The following is a 20287-nucleotide window of genomic DNA, read 5'->3' as shown; positions in this document are numbered from 1 at the left end:
TCCCAAGGATAGGCTAGCAGGGTAGGATAGGGTGCCCTGCAGCTCCAACTCGTTTTACTGCTTCAAAGCACACACTATGGTTTTATTCAGAGCATCAACTAGTACAGCTTTGCGGGGAATGGGGGTGGGGGAGCACATTTTCCTCACATCCTTGAAAGAACCACCTAGGAATAACTGAAGAAACTTACACTGTCCTAAGGTTTGGCCACTCTTGCCACAGAAATAATGAACCCTTGTTACACTGAATTTGGGATGTGCCTGGCAGCCTTTCTGAGTTCAAAGTGCTTAATCTCATTAGCTATCAGATACCATGTCTAATCCGATGTTCAGACTCCTGTCTGCTGTATAATTGGGTTCAATGAGTGTCTTTAACCATAAAGCAGATATAGGCCCATGGAGGAGTTCAGTGTCCTTAAAGAATCAATTAACTAACTTGGGAATAGAGGGAAGGGAAAAAAAAAACATCTCCAACGTTCCTAATTAAAGAATGGAAGGTAAACCAGATCCAAACCAACCCAACTCCTGGGTACAGGGCACTGTGATACGCTTTGGGTTCCGCTGTTCGTTCATTTGATGAGCATTATTTACAGGACATCCTCTTGTCATGTTAAAGGTGTTTGGAAAATGGATGCCACTGACAAAGTCATTCCTGCTGCCTGCCACACAGCTCAGAAACTAGAGGATTGATAAAGAATTAGACCAGCCTATTTCATCTGCAAAATAGCTGGCATGACTTTTTATTTCCTGGAATGCTAAATTATAACGACAATTTTTATTTTTCCTCATTTATTCCAGAAATGTAATTTTAGTTCTCCTGTCTCTTCTATCACCATGCTGTCCCTTACACTAGTCTCACCCATTGCCATGACCTTCCCAAGCCTCAATAATGTCAAACTGCTTACAACTTGCCAGTACTGAGCAGGGTGGAAATTGGAGAAACTCATATGATCCTCTCAAACATGCTCTGAAGGAGGCATTATTATACCCCCTTCTACAGGTGAGAAGACCTGAGGCTCAGAGAGAAGGAAATGAGAGAACGGTCAAGGACAGCACTTAGCTTCAAAACTGGGTTCACTAAACCAGAGGGCTGTGCTCAGCCACTATGGTGTGCTCATCCAGGATGCCATGGTGCAGATATGGTTTCAGCATGCCCCCTAAGGATTCATGTGTTGAAGTTTGGTTCTCAGAGCAGGATGAGAGATGGTGAAACCCTTAAGAAATGAAACCTGGTACAAGGTCATGGGTTATTGGCATTGCTACCCTCAAAAGGAAATGAGGTAGTTCCCATGAAACCCTTGTTAGTTCTCATGAGAGGGTCATTATTAAAAAGCAAGCCTGACCCCTCTCCAGCCTCTCTGGCTCTCTGTCTTATCACACAGACTATTGCCAGTGTAGTGCCATCAGTCATGACAGCCTCACAAGAGTCAAGCTGATGTCAGCACCAGGTCCTTGAACCTCTAAAACTAGTAGCTTAAATAAACTTCTTTTCTTTATAAAGTACCCAGCCTCAAATAATTTGTTATAAACAATGGAAAATTTACTCATACAAAGTTTCCTGATCAAGCCACCCACATGTGAGAAGCTGTGGATCAAATACTGTAGTCTGCATCCTAGGACATGCTACATGTTTAGTCATTTACTGAGTGGGTGGTCTCAGGTAAGGTAGCTAATGGCTTTGAAAGCCTCAATTTCATCCTCTGTACAAAGGTGAGATAATATCTACCTGCAAGAAGTGCTAGTAGGATTTTGACATGTCTAACATATATATTGGCACTAAAAAAAATGTGTTAATATTATGATACTACTGATAGCCTAATATCAGAAGAAAGACAATAATCACTTGAAATGATACTTAATATGCTTCCTATATACAGAAGCAAATACCCACTAACAGCAACAGCTTTCAGTTACAGAGCCCAAGACCCCAGGGGGACCTGGCTTACAAAGATCCAGAATAGTTTTGCTTTACATGTGAAACATTTTTAAAAGAAATAATCCCTTCATAAATGCATTTGGAGCTGGTTTGCTCAAACATATCTTTAGAGGAAACTGTTAAACTCAAGTCCAAGACACTGGGTGGGAAAGGGGGGGGGGTAGGAGCAGGATGCACTCTGTGCTTCTCATAAGCAGAAGCTGATTTATAGGTATCCAGAGACCTTTTAGCAAAGTAGGTGTTATCCTACCACAATCCCACTGACCTGAGCATTTGTCTAATCAAGGAAGTCCTTTGGGAGGAAGTAAAGAACCCAAATCCAGTTTAAAAGATATATTAGTTCTACAACATTTCAACATTAATTATTATTTATTTAGACATCCCACAGGTGCCACAACTGTGTAATTCTATGTTCTGTTGAGGGCTCAGGAAATGACTGGGGCTTAATGCAGTTTAAACAGTCATAACAATCTCCCCTACAGAATGCCCACCCCCTCCGTCTTTTTTCTAGCATCCGAAACCATGTCTCAGGCGTAACCACATAACACATTCCCCCAGCAGGAAGGCAGGGGCACCAGGGACAACCGTTTATGAAGGAGGCAGCCAAGTCCCACAGAGAAACATTAAGTTGTCTAAAGATCACAGGATAATAGAATCCACACCTTCCACCCTCAGGCTCAGCCCACTGGGCACGAAAGATGCTCAGATCATCCAAATCAGCAGCGCCCCTAGCACTCAGGGGGCTAATCCCAAGGAACCCAACTGAGAGGATGAGGGCTGGACACCAAAACTGGGGAAACAGGACTGAAGGAGGTCAGCCTTGGTCCAGAGGAGGAGGTGGGGGAAAAGAAAATGGCTAGTAAGGATAGGAAGAAAAGAATCCAGCCACACACATGAAAGTGAATGCTAGACTCACCAACACTCTGCAGAGACTGAGGACATTTTGAAGGTGAGAAGATGGTTGCTGCTAGCCTCTTCCTTAGCATAAACTCTGTCCCACCTACTGTCAGGTAAGTGTGGATTCCTTTCCTTCCCTTGTCTATTTATGCCACCGCTCTATATTCATTTATGTTTCTGATTGATTTATTGTTATTAGGACCTTTGCAATGGAGCCTAAATATGAGAGTTAAAGAGGTTATCAATCCTGAGGTTTATACACTTGAAATCATATGAACCTCAGTTAGACTTCAATTCCACCAAGAACAAAAATGATACTTGGCTCTATTACCAATTTGCATCTACAATTAATTTGGGTGTTTTATTTTTTTAGACATCATACTTCTGACTGGTATATTTCTACCCATTCCTTAAAAACATAATCATCCCTTTGGCCTCAATAAATTGTGTCTCAAGTTTACAGATCACCTGCTAGATGCAGTTCAGTAACCCCTTGCCCTCACGTTGTTACTCTCCAACGTGAGTCCCGCACCACTCAAGGCTAAGACTTCAGAGCCAGCTCAGAGCACGGGTCCCCAGAGACCACACGCACCTCTGTCCAAACATCAGCGTGGACTTGGTCTCAGCCTCATTGAAGACAGAGGGAGAACAGCAAATGACGATGGTAGTTCTACAGTTCCCACCCAGAGAGTCCTGGAGGATCCGAGTCATCTTGCTGTCCCGGTATGGCACGTGTGTTTTCTGTTTGGGAAATAATTAGTATTGGTTTTGACAGCTCTTTGAAAGGAAAAAACACAGAAGCAAGCAAGCAAGCTGGGTATGTAGACGCTGAACTTAGAAACATGTGTTTCTAAGAATTTGTGGCCAGGTCCCTGGATCTTGCAAAAGTTTAGAATGCCCATAGGAAATCAGCATCACCATTCACACTTTTTAATGGACTGGATCTCCCAGCCACAGGCGTCCACAGCCAGGATTCCCTCTCTCTTTTCCAAACAGGAAAACAAATGACTCTCTGGGGTGTGTGGCAAAGAGAACAAGGAAACCCAAAGGCGACTTCTGGTAATAGTATTTAATAGATGGAGCAGGATCACTTACTGTCCCTTCTGCCAAGGCAGAGATCACATTTCCAAGGGCGGACAAAGACTTATTGATGTTTTTAGCTTCGTCGAGTACAGCTCCCTCTGCACCAGTTTTGCTGACCTACCAGAGAGAAGGAAAAGCAGTGAGCTGCACAGGACGCCAAAACACAAAGTGGAGATCTTAAATCCACACACAAGGGCAAAGGGGAAGGCCCTCCTGGAAAGAAAGGAAAAACAGAAGTAAGTAAGAACCACATTGATAAAACCATCCCTGAGGCATGAGGCTGGGGATTTGGTCTCTCCTGCTGTCATTTTCCTCTCGATTAGGTTTTAGTGGAATGGCTGAAATGCCTCAAGTGGGAGAGCTGCAGATGCTTCCCCCGGGTATATCCATCCAGGGAAATCAGGCTCCAGAAGTGTTGTCACCAGGGTAAGCTCAGGCCCTGGGAGACCAAGCCATAGCCTCCATACCAGAGGATGTCCATAGGGAAGCACTGAGAGAAAATGCCATCTAAAGCCACAGCAAAAGGGACAGTGGGGGAAATGTAAATTATAAGCCATCAATTCAGGTAAAGGACCAACAGGTAGTGGAGAAGGTTGTCCCAACTCTGTTCCTTCCCAGATTACTTCCATAGCAAAGAAAAAGAAGAAGGAAAGGAAAATAAACAATATTCAAAGAGCAATGCCCATCAGAGAGGCATAAAAAGTCAAGAAGGGGTGCATTACATTGTAAATTTGTCTTTTTTTTTTCCCCCTCTGCAGCCAGAAGCCCCATGCACAGTGCCTCCTCTGCTGTGTTATTGCTGGTAATTTCATATTTACAGCATTTGCTCTGGGTAGAGAGCCGTTTATAGAGGCTGCAAAAAAAGAGGACTCGACATGATTCATGTCTCTGTTGCCTGCACAAACGGTGCAGGGTGAGCAGCTGCTCTCTAAAGGAAAGAAGAGAAATAATTTTAAACTGCACAAAGATGGATGTCAATTACAATAAAGGAGAAGCCCCTAAGATACAGGTGAATGCATATTCATTCAAATAGGAGAGATTCTCATCTGTCTTGGAATTGTGGGTATGGACACCTCTGCTTACAGACAGATCAACTGTGTACCTGATGGGTCACAAATGATAACAGCCTACTCACATTATGGATTTTAAGGTGCTTTTGTATTTGAGTATCTTAACTCCATGAAATACACAAAACAGGTACTATTTATCACTTTCCTTTACAGACAAGGAAACTGAGCTCCAGAGATGCTGAACTGCCAGCCTCAGGAAGAAAGCCATTTAGAGGAGATGAGAGCTAAAATGCAGAGTTCTGTTCTACAAGTTCACACCACCAGTCATGTGGACACATTTAGGGCAAAGGGAAATGGATGTGAACAAAAGAAAATATACGAAGGACACTTTAAAACATCTCATGAATATCATTAGCAATAAGCACCAACACTGTGCAGAGACCGGCCTCCACTCAGATCTGCCAGCTACTAGTAGGCAGTTTTCAGGCTTATTTAGACCCTAAACACTCATCTTTGCACTCAGTGAGAGTGAAGGGACCACTCAGCTCTTTGTCTGGACTCATAGTTGGCATGGCAGTAATGTCATGGTCAGTCTAGAACTGCACCATTACTCCATGGTGACCAAATTACCAGCCCACACCAGTAAATTTTCAGATTCCAACCAGGAACTTCTAGATGGTTTTATGCACACTGTTTTATAAATGCAAATGAAAGGGTAACCGAAGCACCCATGACTTGCATGGCTGTTAGTTACCATTACTGAGAATACAGGAACTCTGTGGTGTATGCAGCAAGTGGGGGTCAACTGTCCAATTAGGGAGAGTGACCACGCCTCCAGACTTGTCCTGATGTGGACCACCAGCTGATGTCACTGATGATGGGGGAAAGGCATTGTGCACTTGGACTGGCTCTGTGACGCTGCCCACGGGGGTCTGGGAAGCTCACAGGCTAGAGATTCTGGCTAGATTCAGGTTTCAGAAGCTGGAGAGTAGCCTCGGGAGGCTTAAGATCAGGGAACAGAGGGCAAGACAGGATCCGTACAAAAGCAGAGTATAGTCAGAGCTCGTGGCTAAGACTGACAACAGCCTCATAACCTGAAGGAGCCAAAGCCACCCATGTCAGTACTCAGTCCAGACCACTGCCAGGAGAACCAGGGGACACAGGGACAGGTCTAGGGTCTAGATCTCCTATCAGCAAAGGAAACATGCAGAGGCAGGGCTCCACCCTCGGACCGCAAAGCCCTTTCCCGGCCTGTTTGAGTCTGGCTCCTCCTGGGGATCTTTCCTGTCCTCAGGCATTCCAGTCCCTCCCACATCTGTGCAGCCACCTTTTTGCCAGGCTAGGTTCAGACCAACACTTGCCAGTGTCGTCATCAGGGCCTAACAGGCACAAATCAGAGAGCATTCGATGTACCTGTCTGTGATACAAACAGGAGACTTCAGGAACGGAAAGGAAAGAGCAGGAAAACAAAGGTTGAATTTAATAACACCTTGGCGCAACACTGGAAACTTTAAAAGCTCTTTAAAACCAGGGGATACAGAGGCACAGAAATTATACCATTGCACACTAAAGCAAATGACGGAGAATTACAGATAATACAAATAAAGAAGCAATTACCTTTTCGCTCCCAGCCAAATCAACCAAATAAAGCTTCCCACTGAGTTTTTTTTCAGTCTCTACATTCTCTTGTTTAATATTAATCAGGAAGATACTGTGACTTCTAGAGCTGTGTTCATTCATGTCTGAAAAGGAAAATAGTTTACTGCTCTCCAAAGAACTCATGAACATAGGTAGCAAACCCTGCTCTTAAAAGCACAGCAAATCATGCCTAACCCACTCCACGTCTTTGAAGTGAGTCCAGACAATTTTAAAAATCATGTCAGACCACAGTTTCTCCTACAAACAAGGCTCATTTTAGAAATGGAAGATTTTAAAATGTCTTCAACTAGCAAAGAAATTAATCTAAAAATTTGGGTCAGCAGTTTGAGAGAACAGATCTTCCAGCTCTGCTGGAAGCCCCTGTCCTCCAACATCCTCCTCACCTGACTCTCCAAGAAGCTCACAACCTCCTCCCCAGCTCACTTGAAATCCCTCAGACTTAGTACCTGATGTATTCTGCCTTGGTCATATGTGTAAGCCTGGTCTTATCGGGAATATCATAAGCTGTCTTAAGGAGGGATTAGGACTTTCTTAAGGAAGGATTAAGACACACACTTCTATAACCCATGCTAAGTGCACAGAAGGTCTCCAAGATTATATATGCCTCATTAGGATGGGGTACTGGAAATAAAAAGCTGTTCCGCCCCTGGTCTTTGTCCATCAAGCATCACAGAGACCCCAGCAGCTGATTCATTCAAACCTCACCAGCAATCATTTCTCAAAAGCATCTAACCAGATTATATGTGGAAAAACCCTGAATATCCCATTTTCAAAAATGCCATAAATAATAAATTCAGCAACATTGCATGAAACAAAATCAACAAGCAAAAACCAGGTGTATTTCCATATACTTAAAAGCGAAAAATCACAAAGGAAATTAAGAAAAAAATAGACAAAATTAAAAAAAAAAAAAACGGGTAAAGTGCTTAAGAACAAACTTAACCAAGAAAATAAAAGATTTAACCTGCAAACTAAAAACTATTGCTAAAACGATATTAAAGACACAAATAAATGAAAACACATCCCATATTCATTGTTAAAAGATTTAATATTTTTAAGATGTCATACCTCCCAAAGCAATCTACAGATTCAATACAAATTTATATATATATATATGGGGGTGGGAAGGTACTGGAGTTTGAACTCAGGGGGGCCTCGACCACTAAGCCACATCTCCAGTTCTATTTTGTATATTATTTAGAGACAGGATCTCACTGAGTTGCTTAGTTCCTCACTTTTGCTGAGGCTGGCTTTGAACTTGTAATCTTCCTGCCTCAGCCTCCTGACCACAGGTGTGTACTGCCACACCCAACTCAATAATTATTATTTTTATAGAAATAGAAAAATGTGCCCTCAAATTCATATGGAATCTCAAGAGATCCTAAAATACCAAAATAATTTTGAAAACTAAGAACAAAGTTGGAAGTTTCACACTTACTGATTTTCAAAAGTCATTACAAAGCTATAATAACTAAAATAATGTAAGGCCTGGTGTGGTGGCACAGGCCTGGCATCCCTAACATTCAGGAGGCTGAGGCAGGAGGACAGCCCCAGAAATACAGTGAGACATTCCCACAAAAAAAAGAAAACAACAACAGCCGGCACAGTGGTACATGCCTGTAATCCCAGCAGCTCAGGAGGCTGAGGCAGGAGGATTCTGAATTCAATGCCAGCCTCAGCAATTTAGCAAGGCCCTAAGCAACTCAGTGAGTCCCTGTCTCTAAATTTAAAAAAGTACAAAAAAGGGCTTGGGATGTTGCTCAGTGGTTAGGCACCCCTTGGTGCCTAAGAAAAAGAAAACAACAATGAGGTGCTAGCATAAAAACAGACACATAGACCAATGAAAGAGAATGGAGAGCTCAGGGAGATATCCTTGTTGATATAATCAAAATAATTTTTGACAAGATGTCAAGACCATTCAATGGCGGAAGGACAATCTTTTCAACAAATGAGGTTGGAAAAACTGGATATACACACCAAAAAAAAAAAAAAATCACACCCTTGATTTTATATAAAAATTAACACAAAAAGGACCAAAGATCTAAATGTAAAAGTTAAAACTAAGAAACTCTTAAAAGAAAACAAAAGTGAAAAGCTTCATAGCATCGGACTTGAAAATGATTTCTTAGCTCTGACACCAAAATCACAAGCAATGAAAGGAAAAGTACATTCATTTCACTTCTCCAAATTAAAATGCTTTGCACATCAAGGGACACTATCAACAGAGTGAAAGGTAATCCATAAAATTTGAGAGAATATTTGCAAATCATGTATCTGACAAGAGCTGGATATCCAGAACATACAGAGAACTCCAAAAAGTCAATAACAACAACAATATAATTTTTTAATGGTAAAGAACTTGAATAAGCATTTCTCAAAGAAGATACACAAACTAGACAATAAGCATATGAAATGGTGCTCAACATCACAAATCATTAGGGATATGCAAATCAAAACCACAAAGGATACCAGCTGACACCCATCTGCATAGCTAATACCCCCAGAGAGAGAAAATAACCAGTGTTGATGAGGATGTGCAGAAACTGAAACCCTTGTGCACTGCTGGTGAGACTGTAAAAGGTGCCCCTGCTAGGGAAAAACCGTACTGTGGTGACTGAAGAACAACAAGTAGAATTGCCAGAGGATCCAGCAATTAATTCCACTTCTGGGTAAACAGCCAAAGGAAATCAGGAAGTCTGACAAGTATTTGTATATCCATGTTTATTGTAGCATTATTCACGGCAGCCAAAAGGTGGAAGCAACCTAGAGTTCATTGATGAATAAATGAACAAATAAAATGTGGCGTGCAATGGGAGATTAGTCACTCTTAAAAGGGACCCATGCTATAGTATGGAGAGCCCTTGCAGACATTATGCTAAGTGAAATCAGCCAGTCACAAAAGTGAAATACTGCAGGAATATGCTTGCATGAGATACCTTATATGAAATATTTTGTCATGAGACAAAGTAGAACAGTGGCTGGGGAAAAGGGGAACGGAAGATAGTATTTAATGGATACAGATGAAAGACTTCTGGAGATGGATGATGGACACAACCTGAATGCCCTTAATATCACAGAATTGTACACTTAAAATGATTAAAAAAAAAAAAAAACTTGGCAGAATGATAAAAGTGATGTTCTGAACCAGCAGTTCTGAACCAGGGACCAAAATGTGTTGTCAGGTATGCCATGAACAGCTTATGAAATAGGGAATAACTTCTTTCAGGTACATGTATGTTTGAAGCAGGAAGTGGAGTTTGACCTACACTGTTTACAAGTCCAGGCTCACCTATTAAATTTGCCACCTATTCAAATATCATCTGATACCGTGTTGGTACAGAGAAAAGGTGAGAATTACAGTTCTGGATCACACAATCAAAGAAACTTGGGTATAAGAGACTTCCAGAGCCTAAACCAGTCAACCAACCTATGTGTGAATCTCTTCTACAACATGACTGTGACCTCACTACCTTTCCAGGTAGCAAACCTCACCAAGTAGCAGGCTTAGAGTGTTCTCCTGTGGTAGGTTAAATCCTGCCTCCCAGAGCCTCAGTCATCCAGGTGGTACACATGCTGAGATTGAGATCAGAAATAGCAAGCTGACCCTCTCTGTCAATGTCAGCACCTTGATCATGTTAGGATACTCTGCAATGCCCACAATTCCTCTCTAGATGTTTTTTCTCCTATAAGTTAGAGATCTTTCATTCCTTCAGCTTCATGTGAAATCTCCCTCATTTGTCCCACAGATAACTCATGGAACCTCTGATGCTCTAGCAACCCACATGGCTTCCCTGAGACATGACATACATGCCGAGGCAGGACAGCCAGGCAAGTGAGCTGATCATCTGCTGTTGATTTTTTTTTTAACTGAGCAATAAATACTATGGTTAAAATGAATAACTTAGAAGCTGACTTCTCTGTTTTCCTCCAACATTCAGGCTGAGCCTGTTATCAGGGTCCATAAGTCTCACCCAGAGTTCTAAACACCTCAGAGTTTCGAGTACAGTGAGGACATTTCTCCTGACAGGCCTGGGCAGGCTCATGCTGCATGTGGTCTGGCATCTGGGGCCACTGCTCTCCTGTGGCCTTACCCTGCTTTCCTGCATCTACACCTCATCACCACCCACCATGTCCCTCATCACAGGAAGGAAACCACGTGGTGCTTACTTGTCACTGCCACATGCCGGTTGGCTTTGCCTTCGTCTATCACATCCATAACCTCCTCAGGGCTCGACACAAACCGCTCAGTGCACCCCTGCAAGGGAGTCGGAAGCAAGTCGGTTGGTCATTGGAAGAGTTGAAAAGCAACAATATTTTGAAGCAGCTAAACACACTTTCCCATTTCTTTTTAGAGGTACAGATAAATAGAAAAGCTGCAATGTTGATCCAACAACTTCCCCTTGCCTAGGGCTTGAATTCTACATTAAAGAGAAGTGTGAGCAAACCCTGGGAAACCTAGGAGAAACCATAAAAGAAATGATGGATTCTCCCAGGTTTTTGAGTACATACTCATATTCAATAGCAGTATTTTCAGGAGACAAAACAAAAGAAAAAAATCGATGAGAAGAAATGCATGAAGTACAGTGTTGCCTTCCATCTTTATTTATTTACCATTTTAGCCATCAAGAGACACTTTGAAGTTATACATATAATGCTATGATGGATTTCTGACTACCAAGTATCAACTACTGTGCTCAAAGCTGAAACCTTTTTTTTCCTCCTGCAGTACTAGGGATGGAACCCAGGGGCGCTCTTCTACTGAGCTATATCCCCAGATCCTTTTTTTTTTTTTCTTTTTCTCTAATTTTTTTTTTTTTTTTTTTTNATCAAGATGATTCTATCCCAAAGAGAACTTTTACTTTCATTACCTCGATATTTCAAGCAAACCATCCAGATGGCTAAGTACAGGCCTATGTCTTTAAATAATAAATAGGGCTGTGCTTTCCACCAGATTGTCATTTGAAATAGGGCCTTGCTAAATTACCCAGGCTGGTTTTGAACTTGTGATCCTCCTCCCTCAACCTCTTCAAATGAAAACGATGCTGGGTGCAGTACTGCATGCCTATAAACCCAGAGATCAGGAAGCTGAGGCAGGAGGATTGCAAGTTCAAAACCACCCTCAGAAACTAGGACCCTGTCACAGAATAAAAAATTAAAAATGCTGGGGATGCAGCTCAGTGGTAGAGCACTTTTGGTTCAATCTTCAGGACCACAAAATAAATACACATATAAATAAATAGATATTTTTTAATGTGAACAAAATTAAATAATTTCTAAATAATACTAATTTACATAAAAAGAGCTGGGGTGTAGCTCAGTAGTAAAGCATGTATGCTTAGAATAGTCATGTGAGGTCTTGAGTTTGATTCCCAGAACAAAAGAAGACGATAATGATTTATATAAACGAAAGATACAATTAAAAAAATCAAATACTGATTTCTTCAAAACCAAAGAATATAAAGAAATGTGATTAAATAACTATATAGCTTTTATAGATAATATTCTGGGCATCTTGTGTAATAATTATTTCAACAGTGCCTGGACAGAAATCAATCACACCACCCATCAAGTCTTCCTCATACCTTTACATACGGAACTCTGTTTTTATCTTCATGAACAGCCAAGTTGGTCTTGGACACTATAGAGATGATAATGATGACATGCAAAGAAGAAAATAAAAGTTAAAGACCCCCTATTGGAAAAAAAATAGAAATTGATGCAGAAGATACGTAAATCTAATCTTTTTGCAATTTGCAAGTTGAAGCTGTATCTATGAAAAAGCATATAGCCTAAAGGCAAGACAAGATCTCTATAAATTTTCATCAGTTCCTCAAGCGGAAGTGCTGTAAATCGTTTCAACCTCCTGGACTTAAGTTAAACAGCAAATAAAGACAAGCATTCAGTTACTCACCATCAAGTAAGTCCCTTATCTTGTCCAAGTAGATCTCGAAATAGGAAACCTGGTTAAAAATAAATTGAATTTGGAATAGAAATGCCACACTATATTTCAAAAACATCATTATTTAGAAGTCATAAAAGCTTCTGTTGTGCATGGCTAAGAAGAGTAACAGGAGATGCCAAAGGCATCTCTGCTAAGTGTAGATGGTCTCCCTCCCCACACAAGGCAGATTCCCTTGGTCTCCTCTGGTGTCGGTCAAACCAATGTGCCAGAGGCCACTTACGAGAGAACTCCAGGCTGTACCTTAGATGAGCACCAAGCAAACTTTTATGTATAACAACAGCCAGGATGGAAAACATTCTCTGCAAGTGATTTTTAAAAATTAGTAGTCCTCAGCTTATTGCATGATACTGACAACCTCAGCAGACTCTGTGAGAGCACTGGGAAGGACATGGGCAAGGAACTTGGAAATACAAGAGTTCAAAGGGTAACTGGGAGAGAGCTAGTGATGGCCAGTCTAGGAAAGATTTGGACAAATGTGGTTGAATAAAAGATGATTAGAAGCTGGGCGTGGTAGCACATGCCTGTAATCTCAGCTACTCAGAGGACTAAGGCAGGAGGATCACAAGTTCAAAACCAGCCTGGGTAATTTAGCAAGGCCCTATTTCAAAATAAAAAAAGTGTAAGGCCCTGAGTTTAATCTCCAGCAAAATACACACACACACACACACACAGACACACACACAAGTGAAAGGAAGAGAGGGAATCCTTCCAGATAATCAATCTCAAATCTCAGCCCAAGAGCCACTTACATCAGCATCACTTACAGAATTTGTTTAAATTGCAGAGCCCTGAAGTCCTACTGAATTAGAATCTCACAGAGACTACACAAGGGCCTAGGAGTCAGCTTCTAAATTCCCCAGGAGATACTTTGCTAGCTGATGTTTAAGAACTCTATAAACGAAATATGTGGTCTTGGGCATTTAATTCACAGGCAGCCAAGACCCTAGGCCTTCCTTTTCCCATCTGTCACAAAGCCATTAGACCTTATGATATCAAAAATTCCCCCTAGGAGTCTATACTCTGTTTACATCTGACTTTTGCCTCTCAGATGAATTTTTTCTCCTCCATGTTCATAAGTGTTTTTGAAATCTAAACAGGGAAATAACCAAAAAGAAAATACAGTCATACACCCTAGAATGAACTGTGTTTACAACAGTGGTCCCATCAGATTATATTACCTCCTGACATGGTAGCTTCCTGAGTTTGTGTAAATTTACTCTATAATGCTCACGGAATAACAACATTGCCTAACGATGCATCTCTCAAAATATATTCTGCCATTAAGCTTTCATGACTATAGCTATAGAGTTGTAAAGCGAGGCTATGATGAGCAGGTGAGCCTTCACCCCCATGTCCCAGCTCGGGACCAGTCCTGCCTCTACCTCAGGGAACATGAAGACTCCCTACCTGGTCCAAGTCCCTACTCCAACTCAGCCCTAGCTTATCATCTTTCATGTGCCTCAGTCTGAAACCATCTAACTTCCCAGTGACTGGGAGACTTGGGGTCCTGGCTTTTAACCTTGAAACTTGTAGCTGGGCCTGCTCTCCTGGTTGTCTGTACCCCTAACAATATCCAACTACCTGAACATCTTTGCAACCCCCCACCCCCACCCTGTCACTCCATCTGTCATGGACACATAAATGGTTTTGCTTACTTTTTGGCAGTACTGGGGACTGAATCCAGGGCCTGTACCACTGACCTCCACCCCTGCCCCTCACTCCTGATACACTCCTGCAGCCCTAATTCTTAGGCCTGTTTGGCCTCCGATGCTAAAATGTCTCTAATCCGGACCCTTCTGGCGGCCAGCTCCATGCTGGTGCCAACCCATGCTACTTATTTCAGAATTGTTCGATTTCCATTAAGATTTTCTGTTACCTCTGAGATCTTAAACATGCGGCATCATATCCATAGATTATAGAGAATATTAATTACATCTAAAAAGCAGTCACAAATTAGATATTGTCAAATCTGACAATTAGAATCCTACTTACATTTAATGAAAGAAGAAGCAGAATTCTGGTTTATTAATTTCTGCTTTAGGTGGGGTGGGGGGTCTAATGTTGTTATCTTGTCATTTCTAAAATTTTGTGAGACCAGGCAGCAGGAAAATAGGCATTGTTTGGCATTGAGCAAGAACATGTTCAGAAATCATGTTTAAAACATCTGTGGGATTCATTTCAAGGAATAGATTTTCAATTTTGCCTTGATCTGATCAGCCTTCTTTCTTTGGATTTAGTGTCTGTCAATACTAAGTTCAAAATACAGAGCAGTCAGCTGCTAACTTATCTACTAATAATTATTATTTATGAAATAAGAAACATAACTGTTAATGCAAAAAAAGGAACCTGAACTATAAAATTCAGCTATAGAGACTTAGTGTTGTTCCTCTCCCCCTACCCACTCCTTCATGCCAGGGCTGTTTTTATCTTAATAAGATTCTAACACAAGGCACTATTTCCAGGGTAGTAATTGGTTTAACATCTTATTCCAGGATTATCACATAAGAACCCTGCAGTAGTTTAAGGTATTTAAATGCAAACAGTCTTAGAAAAGCACTAAGCTTCTAAATCTTGATCCCATCAAAGCAACAAGTTTCTGTATCCTTAGATATACCAAAGCTTGGGCAAGAAGGAGAAGCAGGCTTTAGTCAACAAATGGAACTATAAGGAAAAGTGATTTGTTGGATGTCATTTATAATTGGGCAAACAGTTGTTGCCTTATTTTCATGTAATTTTGGAAAAGTATAGAGCAGACGTAAGGGACCAAGTTTAATATAACAGATAAGGCACTGCAGGCGGAGTTGGTCCATTCTAGGGTTATTCTTGCCTTGGACCATCTAACTTTTGCATATTTGAGCTTAAGTTTCCTTATCTCTAATAAGCTCTTAGGTCCAGTACACTAAGTCCCAGCCTTCAGGAAAATCTTTCAGCTGACCTGATGGGCTCAATGGCTTCTTAAAACTGCTTCTTCTTGTTGGGCACGGTGGTGCATACCTGTAATCCTAGTGGCTCACGAGGTTGAGGTAGGAGGATCACAAGTTCAAAGCTAACCTTAGCAATTTTAAGGCTCTAAGCAACTTAGAGAGACCATGTCCCAAAATAAAAAATAAAATAAAGAGATGTATAAAATAAAGGATGTAGCTCAGTGGTTAAGCGTCTCTGGGTTCAATCCTCTGATACCAAATTTAAAAATGCTGCTCCTTCTCCTCCCCTTCCTCTTAACCCGGTCTCTAGTAATAGGGATGGAAACCCAGATACCATGTGCATCCTGGACACAGTTAATCATAGCAAGAGACCACCTACTCTAGCCTTGGCCAATGAGCCCCTTCCCAGTGGAATGTGGAACTGTAATAAGAGCATGCAGAAAAGGAGCTACCACATTGCCCAACTCTCTCCCCAACAAAGACAGAAAGACAGTCTGGGAATAACAGAAAGAAAAATATCAGGGACTGTCATAGGTTATGAAGTCACTTCTGAGAGTGATGAAATGTTCTGGAACTAGATAAGGATCATGACTGTACAATTTTAGATTGTGCATTTTGAAAGGATGAAATATATATATATATATATATATATATATATATATATATATATATATACACACACACACACACACACACACACACACATATATGAATTATATCTCAATTTTTTAAAGTGAAAAAAAAAGAAAGAAAGAAAAGCAGAACTTGGATTTTTCTGCCCTCCACAGCCCCTACTCCATGCCTGCCATCAGATCCTTAATCTTGTAATGATTTTCTCAATTTGCTTAAATAAGTAGCCTTTAGTAATCTGCAAACAAAACAGGTCTAATACCCCAATACCAAATTTCATGTATTAACACCTGTAATAAGAGAATACAAATCTCTCTTTGAAATCAAAGTTAAGCCAAGCAGAGGTTCTAGCTTAAAACAAAAATAAAGAGGAAGAGAAAAAGGAGGAGGAGAATCCCTTTCCCCAATATATCCCAGAGTATGCTCCTAAAACACTAGCCTGTCACACTCTAAGGGGGTAAATGTGTCCACAGGAATATGTAGCATAGCACATTTCTCCTTTGCAGAGAGGCATTTCCCAACAGCACATTTAAACTCATGATAAATTTGACAATATTCAACAAATCATTTTTCCAGCTTATGTTGCCATATAACCCTTTACTGTGGTATTAATAAACAAGTGGTTATATTCCAAGGAACACACTGTGGGGAATGCTCTTCAATACCAAACAGACATATTTCAGTTCTATCCCCAGGAATCCTCAGGTAAAGGGCAGAATTCAGACAACCATCAAGATGATTCTATCCCAAAGAGAACTTTTACTTTCATTACCTCGATATTTCAAGCAAACCATCCAGATGGCTAAGTACAGGCCTATGTCTTTAAATAATAAATAGGGCTGTGCTTTCCACCAGATTGTCATTTGAAATAGATAAATTCATCTTTTACATCTAAATAATAGGGAGACTGAGAAACACGATTTTGGGCCCAGTTTCTTCTTTGGATACTACATCTGTAGCACTTACCTTGATGTGAAACTCCAGGTTCTCATCCATGGAATAAATATGGTCAAAGATATCATGTGCAATCCTCGGGATGATCCCCATGAGTTGAGGGTCATGCAGCTTCCCCTGGTGGGTGGAATATACAAACACGGGCAGTTAAAGAGTGCTGGGAAATATGTGCAAGAAAGAAGGGTTAATCCTGAGTTTCTTCAACAGAACTCCATGGAGAAGGGAGTACCCACATCTAGGCTGTCGGAACCCTTTGGAATCTACCTGAAATGCCAACACACCAAAAGCTGGCAAAATAATTCAATATGTTTAGTTTTTTATCCAGGAAAGGGTTGTCCTCTCAAGTCGTGAGGCCCCACAATATTCCCTCTTGCTGGAACTCAGGACAGCAAATGTGTGCATGTGGGTAGTTGCAGGTGGGGCGGGGGGAGCAGAACAAGCAATGAGAGGATATGGGTTTTATTTGTGAATATTTACAAATTGACCAGAACCTACAAGTTCAAGTAAGTTAACCTCCTGGAATAAAATCTCCTTAAGAACTAAAAGACCTCATTTCATTAAAGTCATCCTTGCTCAATAATTTCTAATAACCTTATTCTCAAAATATCTTCAGTGTCATTTTACAGACCAATCAAGAAAATCCACTTCATCAATTTTCAACTTTGTAATTCCCAGCCTGAATTATTCCAGATATTTTTGGTTGTTTCTAATACTTAATTCACATTAATTAGGAATATTATCATATTCTTTTTTCCACTTTTATTCATCATACCTAGGGAGGTAAGGAATCGATGAAATCTTCTGCTATTTGAACTATTACTAAATCCTATTTTTCTGCCTAGTACTGGAAATACAGGGCCTTGTATGTGCTAGACAAGAATTCTACTACTGAGCTACATCTAGACAAGTACAGGGCCTTGTATGTGCTAGACAAGAATTCTACTACTGAGCTACATCTCAACCTTTTTGATTTTGAGACAAGTTCTAATTAGCTATCTTGGTTGGCCTTGAATCCTCCTGCCTTACCTCCCAAGTGGCTGAAATTTCAGGTGTGTACCACCACACCTTGGCCCTAAATCCAATTTTGAGACCCAGAACTTTGCACCTCTGAAAATGTTCAGGAGATGGCATGGGGGCTGGAGATGCAGCTCAGTGGTAGAGTGAGTGCCCCAAGCATGCACAAGGCCCTGGGTTCCACCCAAGGACTGGAGGAGTGGGGTGTGGGGCAGGAGGCCATAGGATCTGACAGCAACTCCTAAAGAAGGGTTCCAGAAGCATTGAAAGCAACAGGTTAGTGTGGCTCTAGGTATGCAGCCTCCAGTGAGCCTTCTCAGGCTACAGTCATAGGTGATAAACTACCCATTAGTGCACAAACACACAGTCTACAGGTCACAATGATCATGGAAAATGAAAACCCGGAGAATTTTCTAGACCTTTAGGAAGTTATAACCCCTAGGAATAAATGGAAATGAAAGCAAAGCACAAAACTCAGTTTTCCATGCAGTCTTTCAGGGATGCCCAACAACCTTTACAATTTTGACCCATCTCCTTGTTCCAAATAGGCCCAGTACCTGGAAGATCAGCTCTGTTTTCCTCATTTAATCCTTTTTTCTCTGCAGGTTTTCACCACAAAATATCTCTCTGAAAATGACTTGCAAGTCAACATTTGTGTTACCAAAAGCAAGAACTTTGAAGGTAGCAAGGAAGCACCTGACATTGTGGGTCCTCCTTTGCACACCTGATTCTGACACTCCCTTTTATTAAAAGCAACAGAAAAGTTGAATGCAGATTTGTTTGGCCTTTGGCAATACTCTTACCTGGGAAAATGAGTACTCCTCTGGAATGCCCTCAGCTATTATAAATAATAAGTCATTTTATGGATTTATATTGCTTTTTAATTTGGCTATATTCTTCCTGAAGATGGGGATGGCCAAGACATTAATAATTCCACCTACCACTCAGGGGACTTAGTACAGTACTTATTGCATAGAATTAGTGCAGAGTTTAAGTTAAATAGGATATATAAAGTGCTTAGTGACACAGGAAGGGCTCAATAAATGTTAGCATTGTAACATTCAGTTCACAGTAGGTTCTCAGTGAGCAGTGGTTGGAACTCAATCAAACTGAAGAGTCTGAAGCACACTCCTTCCCAGACTGTTACTATGTAATTACTATGTATCCGTTATGGTTTGGATGTGAGGTGCTCCCCAAAAGCTCCTGTATGAATGCAGGAATATTCAGAGGTGAAATGATCAGATTGTGAGAGCTGTAACTTAATCAGTCTGTTCTAATTAGAATGGACTGAGTGGTAACTATAGGCAGGTGGGTTGTAGCTGGAAGAGGTGGGGGCATGCCCTAGAAGGGTTCCTCTTCCCTGTGACTCCCTTCCGCTTCTCTCTGCTTCCTGATCCCATCATGAGTTGAGCTGCTTTCCTCTACTGGGCCCTTCAGCTGTGATGTGCTGCCTCACCTGGGCCCAGAGCAATGAACTCAGGAGTCTGTGGACTGCGACCTCCAAAACCACGAGTTCCAAATAAATTTTCCCTCCTCTAAGTTGTTCTTGTCAGGTATTTTGGTCATGGCAACCAAAAGCTAACACAATATCTTAGGAAAACACAACATATGGACACTGAGAGTTAGGGACTTTAAAATTGCAGAGGCCATCATAAACATGCAACTCATCACGGCCCACACGCTGTGGACTGTGGAGACTTGGCAGAAACAGTACCTATGGTGAAAACAGACTTCTTTCTGGTCACATGTCAGGACTCCATACAGCCAATCAAAAGACCTCTCTCCACAAACATCCAGAGCTCTCTGATAATTCAAGACAGTCTTTGAGCTTTTCCCATGGTCCGTGACCAAAGAATGAGTAGTAATCTAAAATTTTTCTACCTGACTAAAATTTGTTCCTTGGGATATTTTCTCTTTCATCAGATTTATCTTCTAATTGATTCCTGGCTTAAACTGAGCCTGCCAAAGCAGTGTGTGTGTGTGAGAGAGAGACGCTTGTGTGTTGGTGTGTGGTATTACATGAGGCTTGCGTGCTATATGTATGTGTGTTATGTGTCTGTATGTGTGTTTCTTTGTGTGTGAATGTGATGTATGTTGAGTACATACAACTGTATGCATGTAATATTATATGTATGCCAGGGAGTGTCTGGTGGTGATGTGTGTAATGTACATGATGGGTGTGTATGGTGTATATATATATGTGAGTTATATGGAGTGTCTC

General features: G+C 41.2%; 1 protein-coding gene across 1 annotated transcript in view; it reads right to left on the bottom strand.

Moving 5' to 3' along the window:
- Positions 1–20287, bottom strand: part of Kif5c (kinesin family member 5C) — a gene marked incomplete at its 5' end in the record, with an annotated part of 102143 nt that overhangs the window by 70176 nt on the left and 11680 nt on the right. Inside the window, 7 exon segments of the mRNA XM_048811957.1 lie at positions 3423–3571; positions 3926–4030; positions 6541–6665; positions 10750–10837; positions 12165–12220; positions 12494–12542; positions 17065–17169. Coding sequence (XP_048667914.1) covers positions 3423–3571; positions 3926–4030; positions 6541–6665; positions 10750–10837; positions 12165–12220; positions 12494–12542; positions 17065–17169 — 677 coding nt within the window.

This window comes from Marmota marmota, unplaced genomic scaffold (genome assembly GCF_001458135.2).
Source record: "Marmota marmota marmota unplaced genomic scaffold, marMar, whole genome shotgun sequence".
In the NCBI taxonomy this organism is placed as follows: Eukaryota; Metazoa; Chordata; class Mammalia; order Rodentia; family Sciuridae; genus Marmota; species Marmota marmota.
Note: the sequence above shows the minus strand (reverse complement) of the source record. Positions and strands in the feature narration are given on the sequence as shown.